General features: G+C 45.4%; 2 protein-coding genes across 2 annotated transcripts; both read right to left on the bottom strand.

The window, feature by feature from the left end:
* Positions 1–1,746: 1,746 nt before the first annotated feature.
* On the bottom strand, positions 1,747–2,361 carry CCR75_004080 (uncharacterized protein; the record flags this gene model as incomplete). Its single annotated transcript, XM_067962170.1, has 1 exon — positions 1,747–2,361. The coding sequence occupies one exon, from the start codon at positions 2,359–2,361 to the stop codon at positions 1,747–1,749; it is 615 nt and encodes a 204-aa protein (XP_067822759.1).
* A 370-nt stretch (positions 2,362–2,731) lies between these two features.
* On the bottom strand, positions 2,732–5,350 carry CCR75_004081 (uncharacterized protein; the record flags this gene model as incomplete). Its single annotated transcript, XM_067962171.1, has 2 exons — positions 2,732–5,261; positions 5,328–5,350. 2 exons carry the CDS (start codon positions 5,348–5,350, stop codon positions 2,732–2,734), a joined length of 2,553 nt encoding a protein of 850 aa, XP_067822758.1.
* Positions 5,351–11,500: the final 6,150 nt, after the last annotated feature.

The following is an 11,500-nucleotide window of genomic DNA, read 5'->3' as shown; positions in this document are numbered from 1 at the left end:
CAGGCGGTGCAAACATGCTAGTCATCTGCTGTTTAGCGAATCGTATGAGGGAAAAGCGTCGTTTATGGACGTACTGTACGATAGTGCCCACTCCATAGCTCTACCTCCGAGTTTGGAAATTGCCAAAGCCACCTTTTGCCGTTCCGTTAAGAACAAGGCGGAATCAACGGACATTTCCATCTGCTTAATCCAAAAAGGGAGATTTTCTTTCTCAAATGTCTTCACATTTACAGCTAGAGGGCGAGCCCTCGGCTCTGAGTCAGGTATAGAGATGTACCGGGTTGGCATAGATGCCGCTAAGTGGTCCTGTACCTGACCGATTAGGGAGGCTTCGTATCGCATGAAGGCTTCAAGCCTTGCATGCAGGACCTCTGTCCCTGGGATATAATAAACTACACGTGTTCAAGCCCAAATAAAGTTTTGGAGCTTGTATTAAACGGCGCGTTGCTCTTCGGACAGTTCTGGAACCTTTTCCATTTTCGTGACTCAAGCGTAGATTGACTCCTAGTGCTACCAGGTGTAGCGGAGCTACCTCGCTCCTAAAGTCAGTGGAAGACTTCCAGCCCGACTCAAAGAGTCACTTAGTTTCATTGCTAATGGGTTTAACAACTTAGGAAGTCGTACAAGCTATTAACGCTTAATGAATCCTAGTTCAAGGGATTCAGGGGTTCGTAGAACCAAGTTGCAACTAGTGTCCTAGAGCATATACCTTAGAAAGGCTTCTATCTCTTACAGAATAATGCGCAAGCCTTTTAGGAAGGAACTTAACGCTTTAAGATCAAAAGGGGAACTGCACTTTATTTTATTTTTTAATCTAAAACCTTACCCTAGCTAATTTAAAATAGATTCTGGTCGCCAGATTTATTTCTGGCGGCGACCATATTTGTTACCCAAAATAAACGGGATTTAAGTAATTAACTATTTTAGAGAAGGATAAAAGGGTATTTTACCCATAAAGTAAATGTACCACAACAACGGTTCTCCAACCGATGTGTGCCATTACAGCGAGCGTATCTTCTAGATACCTCGCGACGCTAGCCGTCATCCCCGCTAATGTGAATGCCCTCAGGGACATCACATACACAAGGGTGGGGCACAATGTGAGCCACACCCAAGTGGTGGGTCTAAGTACTTCACTTAAGTCGTTAACCATCCCCTTAAGTACGCAAAGCGTTGTTTACGGGAATTGTGTAACATAGGGCAATTTCAGCCCGTTACAAATTCTGTGCATCTAAAATCACACAGTTCATGTAATTTTCTCCTCGGTACATTATTCGGTACATTATTTCGGTGTTTTTGGGACCATATAATATGCTTACAGCGAATTTATTAAACTTTATTGAAGCAATGCTGCAGTTTGATCAGTAAGGAATAATGTCGAGGTGAACATTACGTCTCCTATCTTAAAGCTGCATTCACGAATGCTATGGCTATAAGTAAATACTCATGGTTGTTTTCATGTCATTATCTCAATCGTGAAAGACTGCTCTTTTCATATCGACGTAGAATTTCAACCGCAACATTAAATCGAACATGAATAAACGAAATGAAAGCCGCTACAAATGTTCAGCTTGTTCCTCGACATCAATCACCAAGAATCATCAGAATCGATGCTCTAGCTTGCTGCACATAAAGTCGTTGATTTTTCGGGAAAGCTCGACGCTCATATAAGTTGGTTAATCGATTATTTATATGTAGAATGCCTTCGTAGGAACGTTAAATTCGAGTAAGTCTCCTGCTGCTAGCTCAACAAGGAGAGCTCACATCTTTAAACCACACACCAACTGGGTAGTCGTTTAACCCTTTCGGTGCTACCACGTTAGGCGGACCGACACTGCTAAGGATGCTGCGCATCGTTTTAATGTCTAGACCGTACTTATCCGCAAGAACCTCGTCGTTCCAGCCCTGAGGATTCTCATGATGAAGACGTAGCACCGTGCGCAGATCTCTCGATGTCAAGCGGCCACGAATTTCCTTTTCGTCGTTACCTCCGAAACCCGAGGAAGTCACCGCACTTGTCCTGTCGGTAGGAAGTCGCATCGGCTGCGTTGATTGCGGGCGGTAGCTGCTGGCGGTGGCCTTAAATACACGCATACCATCCTCTTGGATCTTAATGCTGTCAATTTGGTCAATCTTTTCAACATCCTCCAAAAGCTGCTTCCGCATTTCGATGAGTTCTACAGAAGAACCTTTCGAATCGATCGGGGTAGACGACATTTCGATAGCTGCCGCATGAGGCTGCGAACGAGATTCGGGTCCAATGCGACGCGACCGAGCGATCAGATGCTCTAGCGACACATTAAGGCGGATTACGTCGCAGCGAGCGACAGTAGACGGAGTTTTGCTCGTGGTGGCTCCCATTTGAAAATCAAATAAGCTCGAACTTAATGAATGTTATTGTTTTGATCGCGTCTTTGATATTTCTCAATTCTATGACTACGAATCGCGCAAGGCGAATGTCAAAGTTCGAGCTGTGGTCGTACGCTGCCTCATGGCTCGTCCCCATGCATGGTCTTGTTCACGCCGTCATATATCTTTTTATGCCACTTGGTTTTAGAAAGTGTGTTCGGCATTTCGGGTCATGGACCTTAAATTGTGGCAAGCGGTGCACTGGGAAGGAACTCGTATCTTGATTGCAGAAACATTTTGCGTTGTACGGCTTTCTTCTGTGTCAGTGTCCGAAAGCAAAGTGTACAAGCTTGGGTTTGCCAGAGAAGCCACGCCGGCCAATTTACGATTTAAATTGCGAGTTCGACGTGTGCTGGCGTTGCTGAGTGCTCATCGAATCGACTGCAAAACCTGGAGGAGGACGTTTAGGGATCCGAGGTGGCAAAGGGGTTTGCCCCTCGTTTTGGGTGAACGGCATTGAGGAATCTAAGAACGAGCTCAAGCTCGACGCTCTTTGCTGGTACAATGCTGACTCACGTTCTATGGCTTCCAACACAGCCATTGCAGCAGAAGGTTGACTTTCGCTTTCGTGGTTGCTTCCTGATACAAAAGTCTCTGAACCATTCGTATCCCCACAGACCGTTCTATAATCGAAATTCTGTCCATCGCTGCTGCTGAAAGACGTGCTTAAATCTTGATCCGTACGATCCCCCAGCATTCTGCCAGTGCTATTTCCCCATCCTGACCGCACTGGTTGGCTAAAAACATTAGTGGCGTCGCTGAACGTGCTAAAGCTTGGGTAACCTAATGATGCGCCAAATGAGGTATTGCCACCGCCAAACGCATTGCTTTGGTTGTTAAAGCTACCGAGTCCTTGATCCTCTGCTGCTAATGTCTGACCTGACGTTCGAAAATTGAGTGTGCCACCAACAGCATCCTTCTGTAAAGGAGAAAAAGCACCAATTGAGAAATCTCTGTGCTGCTTGGCAGACTCATTCTTTATCGTTCCCCTTATGCCTAGCGATGGCTGAAATACGATAACTTCATCCTCAAAATCGTCATCCTCGTCCAAACTTGTCCCAGAAAACGTATTATTTCCTGAGGCTCTTTGTGGTGGCTGATTTTTGATTCTTTCCAATCGTAGATTGAGTGAGGCAAACCCTTCTGACGTACCATTGCCTAGATGAGTGATTACTTTACCGGCATCTGGTTTAGTCGTAAACAGCCCAGATACACTACGGAAGAGCATCGGGTTTCCGTCGTGGTCAGCACACAAAAAGCTTGTGAAGTGATATAACTTCCAAGCGCGGACTTTGGCAGCCTCAGGATCGATCAATGGTGCCACTGTGCTATTCGCTTCTGTAGTGGATGTCTGCAGTGCCCACTCGTCCGGCTTATAAGCATTATGCCCGTCCTGCTCAAGAGGTGTAAAACCTCGAAGTTCGAGGCTCTCCTTGAGTAAATACTGTCTGTTTGTGACACCATCGTTATTTTGCTGACGACTGCTTTCTATCAATGGGGCATATAGCTCACGAACACGAGCGTGATTGACAAGCTTGGCCAAAGTTTCAATGAAGGCTAAGGCAAATTGGTCGGTGCTCGTTTCCTGGTCGCTAGTGGCGGCATCGCGATAAAGTTTCTTTTGACGATGAGCCGTAAGCTGCTTGAAAGATTCCAAGATATCCGGATGCAGTTGGAGAAAGTCACAAAAGACGGCCACGGGGCCTGCAAGCCGAAATGCCGAAATCACGGAGTTCCTCGAAGATTTGTCATTTGTATGAGCTTCCAAGCTGGCCAAAAGAATTTCCATAACGCTTGTTATCGTGCAAATCGACAGTCGGAGCGCATCTTTTAGCGGCGAGTCTGAACCTGATGCGCGAAGAACGCAGAATATGTTTATCACTACAATTTTCAGCAGCAAAGCGTCGCCCAGTCCACCTGCGTGTAGCAATGTCTGCATGTCTTTAAAAAGCACTGCCTCCATTTCGCGTGGGTATATCGGCTTGATTGCCTTCCTGTTTTGTCTACCAGACGACGCTAATGGCGATCCACGAGGCGACGAGAGCGCGAACAAGATGCCATGCATTCGCGTCAGACGATGAAGGTAGCTCTGGAGCAATGCCGACTTTTCCTTCGACGAAGGCGATGCTGACTTCAACTGTATTGGAGTTGCAAAGGAACGTTGACGACTACGCTCAAAGAGCAGAGCAAGGTTTTCTTCGGCTGTCGTAAACGGCTGCGAAGTCATTAAACTGCGACAGTAGCGGTACACTGCCACGGTCTCGGACTCCACGTACGTGGCTAACACTGCCAACTGATTGTGCGGGTTGCCGTTGTCGGGCAACACAGCCAATGCCCGATAGTATAACGCTTCAGCCTGGGCGAAATTCTTCTTGGCTTTCTGATTGTGCAACTCTCGGTAGCGCGCTAGATCCCCTAGAAAGATATAACAGCGGTGCAAACTCTGTCGACAGCGCAAGATGGCTTCGCTGTCGTCCTTAGGTTCTAGAAGGCGGTTGCGCAGCAGCCACGAGGCGTATGCGTCTTTTAAATGCGTGTAAAAGGCTGCAGCTTCAGTCAAAAACTGCTGAAACTCGCTGGACACGTGCGCAAAATGCTCGCGCACATTGCGATCCGCCTGGGCTGCCGCAGCGTACTTGCGGATGCGGCGGCGAAAGTCCTCGATGCGGCGATATATACATGGCTTCCATAGCACCTGCTCCACCTCCTTTTTAGCCGCAAATGACGGATGCGAGTCTACCAATCTGGTAGCAGCATCCATGAGCCGGCACCGCAGCGCGTTGGCATCCTTGGCGTCAAGTGGGTTGGTGCGCAGCTGGTCCAACAGCTGCTTGTCCAATGCCACCAGCTCCCTAGAATTATATAGACGCAATTATTGTAAGTTGGAAAGGGGGTGACAAGGCCAAGAGTTCGCGTACATGTAGGCGCGGCGCGGGTCCATGGTAACTCGGTGACCAAGGCGGTGGTGGCTCGGCGGCGAGGTCGTTAACATAACTTCGTTTTCGTAGCCCCGTCATTTACTTGATTTTAGTATTTGACTACAAAATGACGATAACCCGCAAATATTATTGATATTTTTGGCGAGTATTTACATTTTTCGCTTTCAACTGTTAACAACTATTAGCTTGACAGGTAATCGGAAGAAAAGCAAAACTTGTTCTTAGTATTTAGTATCGAATGGTCGTTTCACAAAATTGTCGTCAAACGCTATTTAGACTCACAAGATTGTCCGCAACAAGAATACTTTATGTAAGACGAAGAAAATAATAGAAATTCGTATCTCTGAAATATCGTCATATATGTTACTAATTATACAAATTAAATGGGTTACAGGTGTCCCTCGGATAACTCATCCCCTCATAACTTTTGAATTCACGTAACTTATAGGGTGTTGGCTTCACCATTACCGCTCTATGGTGTCTAACTTATAACTAATAAATAATAAGAATTGAAGAAATATATGTTTTTCGATGGAGAACCTTATTACCCACATTACTAAGCTAGTGCAGCCAGGAATCCAAGGTAAGTTGCGTATTGGCTGCTGTACGTATGGAAATTTAAAGGTCCCGGATGCGCCTATGTAAAGGCCCTATCAAAAGGTTCTGACAGATCAATAAGTGTGGCAGTTAAAGCAAAGGAGTTTAGCTTTTCGTGCTTGCTGACCTGAACTTCCTCCACATGCTCTGGTTCCTGATTCCCATCTTCTTCCTCCTCTTCTGCCTGCTGATACATTGTAATAATTTCCTTATCATCCAGCTCCACGTGCGCCACCTTCTCCTCATCTGGGGTCAATAAATACTCAATCGCCATTAGGTTCCTCAGTGGTAGCCTCTCTAAGGCTTCATGCAGCTCTAGCTCAATTCCCTGCTCCTCCGTGTTCACCATCTGCAACTGCGGTGCTGCTGCAAAGAGGCCTGTATGCCTAAAGCAGTTTACCACTGTGGTAACTGAAATATCCTCCCATGCCCCTATACACCACCGCATTGCTGTTAGCTGGTCAACCTTGTAGATGTTGGCCTCCCCTCGCTCATCACGGTCCACGGCAATCTAAAGGTGAAAGCACCTGTAATGGCACTTGAATGGGGCTATGATATAGCATACATGGGCTGACAGTTTGATGTGCAATTTGGTGGAAGGAGAGCGACCTTACTATTCCCAAGCTTTAGTTCTTCCATTCTGTGGGACGGAGCATTATCTAGCAAAAGAAGAATCTTTCTGCTTTTTCACTGGCAAGACTTGGTTAAATTGAATTCCAGGTACACTTGCAGTATCACATGTAATACAACTTAGTCTCGTGTCATTGTCAAGTTTTTTGGCCACTCTTGGAAATGGATTCCAGTCATCCATGCCTCTTTGTTGTTCCTGTAATAAAATCCCAGCCGTTCTCCTGTCTGCCGTTTAAAACAGTGTGGCATCTTGGATTTCCTAATAAAAAAGGTTTTAGCTTCTCGGAGCCATCAGCATTGGCGGTAAATGCTATAGTGAAACGCGTCTGAATGCGAAAGAAAGAACCGGAAGATTTTTTAGTAAAGTACAGTTACGATAAGGTACTCAAAATCCAGATATAGCTCATTTGTCCTTCTTTAGACCTTCAATTCTTCCCTGTGAAATGGTCTTTTCTGGAACTATGCTGTAGATAGGCCTAAGAAAATAGCATGAGTCCGCATATAAAAATGCGTTTAAAAAATGATATGAATCAGACCTATTCCATCCACGTTATACACATCTTTGAGCTCATATCGAGCTATGGTTGCAAAAATGTGTATAACGTGGATGAAATAGGTCTGATTCATATCATTTTTAATGATATAAATCAGACCTATTTCATCCACGTTATACACATCTTTGAGCTCATATTGAGCTATGGTTGCCTTGAGTTCAGGCAGTGCAGCTTCCATGGCTTTCTGATCTGTGGAGCCACTTTCACCATGAATTCGTACGCAACGAAGTTCGATTCGCTGCTAAATTCTCTGAAGCCATCCATTGGAAAGCTTGTCAGCATTCTTAGCCAACCCCAGGCGGTCAGCAAAGCACTTAGCCTTAACCTTGATAATCTCCCCTGTGAGGACAACGTTTTTCGCCTGGCACTGAAGCACCCAAATGCCAGGGCTTTTCGAGTTGAGGATGGTGTGCGACACGTGGGCGCTTGGCAGCGAAGTCAGTCTCTGTCATGACTTCCAGCTTCTTGCGCTTCTTCAAGATGCCACTGATACCAGCCTGCGTAATGTTCTTACTGAACTGGGCTGTAGCCCAAGATGCTAAGGCACTCTGGTTCATTTTTGGGCTCTGTGATTTGTGCCTGCAGACTTGAAGTCTTTGCGCATTGGTAAGACGCGTATGCGGAAGCAGGAGTAATAAAACCGTATCGGATAGTCAGTAAAGTGAGGTTCAGTAAATATTTTTATTCCTCACCTAACTTATAACCTCAGATAACTAATGCTTTCACCATCGACAGTGGCTATAAGCTATCCGATGGACACTTGTATCGTGTTGCTGCTAAACGTGCTGTGAAACAACCCCTTCAGACTTTGTTGCACTTTAAATTTCCCCTCACATGCAGGCTGCTGCGTATTTATGGTAATGGACACTACATTTAAACGAATACTGTAACGTGAAATTAACACTTAGAGGTTGATAATTAATGTATTATCTAAAAGGTAGATAATATTTGGAGAATATTACTTTATATGGTAATATTCAGAATTCTTATCCATAAATAGGTATAGACCATTATATCTATTTATTCCGCAGACTAATCAGCTGTAGAAGTAATCAAAGAGAGAGTTACAGATAAGATAGAGATAAGAATTCAATTACATGTTTAAAATTAGATTATAATTAAGTTAGCATTTACAAAGATAGACAAAGATACACTTAATTATATTAATACAGTTTTCATTTAACCCTCTTTAAGCTAGTTGCCTTAAAGAGAAGTCTTCTTCTGCACGTACGAGTGTACGTGAAATAACGTAAGGCACTTTGTAGTCCGTCCAAGAACCACAGTTTCATCACCTAAATGGACATGTTAAATAATAATGGAAAGACGCATCACGTTTACCGTGATAGCTACTCCTTTCTAAGTGATATAGAAAGGGGTGCAGTCGAACGAATGAGTTCGTCCGTAGGGAATGATGCCATCTTGGCCATGCTGTACGGTTTGGACAGAGATGCCCTCCATTTAGCTATTGCCAAGTTCATACAACATGAACTTGACGAGGCAAAGGAGAAGGTAGCCTTGCTTAATCAGCAAGGCTCTCAACAGGCAGAACTGTTGAGGTTACAGCAGGTGCAGACCCCTGCACCTGGGACGACACACACGCGTCGTCCCGAAACCTTAAAGATTGACATCTCTAAGTATAGGGCAGTCGAAGAAGACTCCCTCTTAAGATGGTTCGTCGAGTTGGACGATGCCATAAGGGCTCGTCACGTCGTCGACAAGCAAATGCAAGTCGCATTTGCTCAGTCAAATTTGGCAGGTCGTGCCAAAACTTGGGCACTAGGCCTGAAGTTTCGCGACTCATATGTCTATGGGTCGCTAGATGCTTTTAAAGCCCGGCTCAAACAGACGTTTGAATTGCCTATGGCTTAGTTCAGAGCACATAATCGAGGCAAATGTGATGTTCACGCATATGCCCAGCATATACGACTCTTAGCGAGTTGTATAACAAATAACCCAGTTTATGAACACTAGTTGATTGCGGTTTTCATGCAAGGTCTTACGGATGGTCTGGTCCTGTAAAGACCCACCTGTTCCGCTTGGAACTGGATACGCTTGAAGAAGCAATACCCGTTGCGAAATAGGAGGACTTTTGCTTGAGACAGGCTCAAGCTAGTTCGTTATCGTATCGTCCCCCAAGACGACACGAGCTTGGAGGTCCAGAACCTTGGGAACTCTCTAATGTCGAAAGCGAGAATCTCGCTTTTTGAACAATATGCGATTGCAGAAATGCAATCGCTGTCAAAAGTTAGGACACTACGCTCATGAGTGTAGTGCCCCACGCCCAGTACCGAAGGGTACTGAACGTATTTATGAATCGAATGCCAAAAAGGGCAACTGTCGCGGGTCCGACGCTGTTTTAGAATCGCAACAGCGAGACTCGACTGAACAACGATTTCGAGGTCTTACGTCTTGTGTAATTCAAGTTAAAAACGATATTAAAGTGCAATTCTTGTCAAAAAAAACGGGCCAATACACCCATGAGTGTAGTGCTCGATGCCCGTGTCGCTTTGGTGGACGATACGACGACGAACTAGCCTGTGCCTGTCTTAATATAAGTATTAATGAAAACAAAGAAAAACCCTTTAAGCCATTCAACCAGCTCTTCAGGTATATTTAAATTTGCGAAATCGCAACAGCGAGGCGGACCGCCAAAAAAACGGTCGGGGTCAGTAGGGGCGCATCGCCCTACTGACCCAGCAACCTCAAGAGCATTTGCAAATCTCTTGACGAAAGTTGCACAAAACACACAATCATTATGTGTCTCTGCACTTGGTGATGAGGTATCCCTCACCCCTTAAAGTTAAAAGTGACAAAAATGTCATTTAGAGCCCTAGTGGACTGTAGGGCGTCGAAAAACTTCATTCGTCGCCATTCGCTAGAGGGTCGTAGGTTTAGAATCTGTTGAGCGCGACATCACTCCAACGAGGATGACGGTGCGTCTAGCGATAGGCGCATCAATAACAGTGATGAAACGCGTAGTGAAATTTCACTACACGTTAAGAGATTTACAGTATGATGATGATTTCATCGTACTAGATTAAGATAACAAATTTGATGTCATCCTAGGTTTACCTTGGCTCAGAAAATACGAGCCAAGGATCAGCTGGCAGCATCGATCCGTAAAGATGCCTGCCACTTGTTCATCAGATGGCCATCTGATGAATGTCTTGGAGCGCCCACAAGCGTGTGGATGTACTACGAGTGAGTGCGATGGCCTCACTTGTGGTACGGTCGTTAGTACAACTGCACAAGATCACAGTGTGATTACCAATCACAATGTGGAGTCAGCTGCCGGCGGCTGTGTTAATGCACAGGCAGCGCCGAAGGTCCACCACTCGAAGAGGTCGAGTGAATTGAGACATGAGTGTACGCTTGGTGGGCGACATTCAAGGAGTATATCGGTTGCCCAGAAAGGACAACACGATGATCCTAGGTCGAGTAGAGAGTCGACCGTAGAGGACCCAATTGTGATAGCATAATCACAATCGGAAGATGTTAAGGGAATAAGTTCCCACGTACTTGAGGAAAAATCTCCGCAAATAGTTAACGCAGAAGTGACTAGACTTCAGCATCTCGAGGGATTAATCCTCGGCAGCTTGTGGATAAATCCCAGGAATAAATCGGGAAACTGAATGTCTTGGTTAATGACGGATCAAGAGTAGGCGCTTATTCTCTGGATCTATATGCGCTTCCGAAGTTTACTTCGGAGATAACTCAATTACCAATCCTAGAACCTAAGCGGTTCTTGAGAGATCTGCATGGTGGTAAAATCAAGCAGATCTGCGCGCTCGTCACAGAGGACGATTACGTAACCGACATCGGTCAGCGGTAATTTTTTGCAGAGAACGAACGGGTTCTCAGCAGCTCATCGATGGACGAAAGTGTCCTAGATGTGAAGACTCGGATTGAAAGATACAATACTTAATCTTAGGAGTCACTCAAGGGAAATCCTCTATACGAGAGTTTAATAGAATTCAGGGATGTATTCCCTGAAGCAGTTCCATGCGAGTTGCCTAAGGATAAAGGCACTCGACATGAGATCGAGCTCAATCCGGGCTCGAAGTACTGTGTCATGAAGCAGTGGCCACTGCCTCGTTAACAAGTAGTTGTGATCGACAAATTCTTTTACGATCGATTAAAAGCAGGCGATGTGAGGGAGTCAACCTCCCCACATAGCTCTCCGACCTTCTGTGTGCGAAAGGCCACAGGAGGGTGGCGGATAGTGCACGCATTCAATAAACTGAATGCTGCAACGATACCGGCTCAAACGCCGATACCGAGAAAAGACGTAATCATAGACGGTATGTCTAAGAGTACTATCTTTTCTTCTATGGATCTGATGGATGGGTTCTATCAAATCCTTATGCGTGA

This window comes from Bremia lactucae, linkage group LG7 (genome assembly GCF_004359215.1).
Source record: "Bremia lactucae strain SF5 linkage group LG7, whole genome shotgun sequence".
In the NCBI taxonomy this organism is placed as follows: domain Eukaryota; phylum Oomycota; class Peronosporomycetes; order Peronosporales; family Peronosporaceae; genus Bremia; species Bremia lactucae.
Note: the sequence above shows the minus strand (reverse complement) of the source record. Positions and strands in the feature narration are given on the sequence as shown.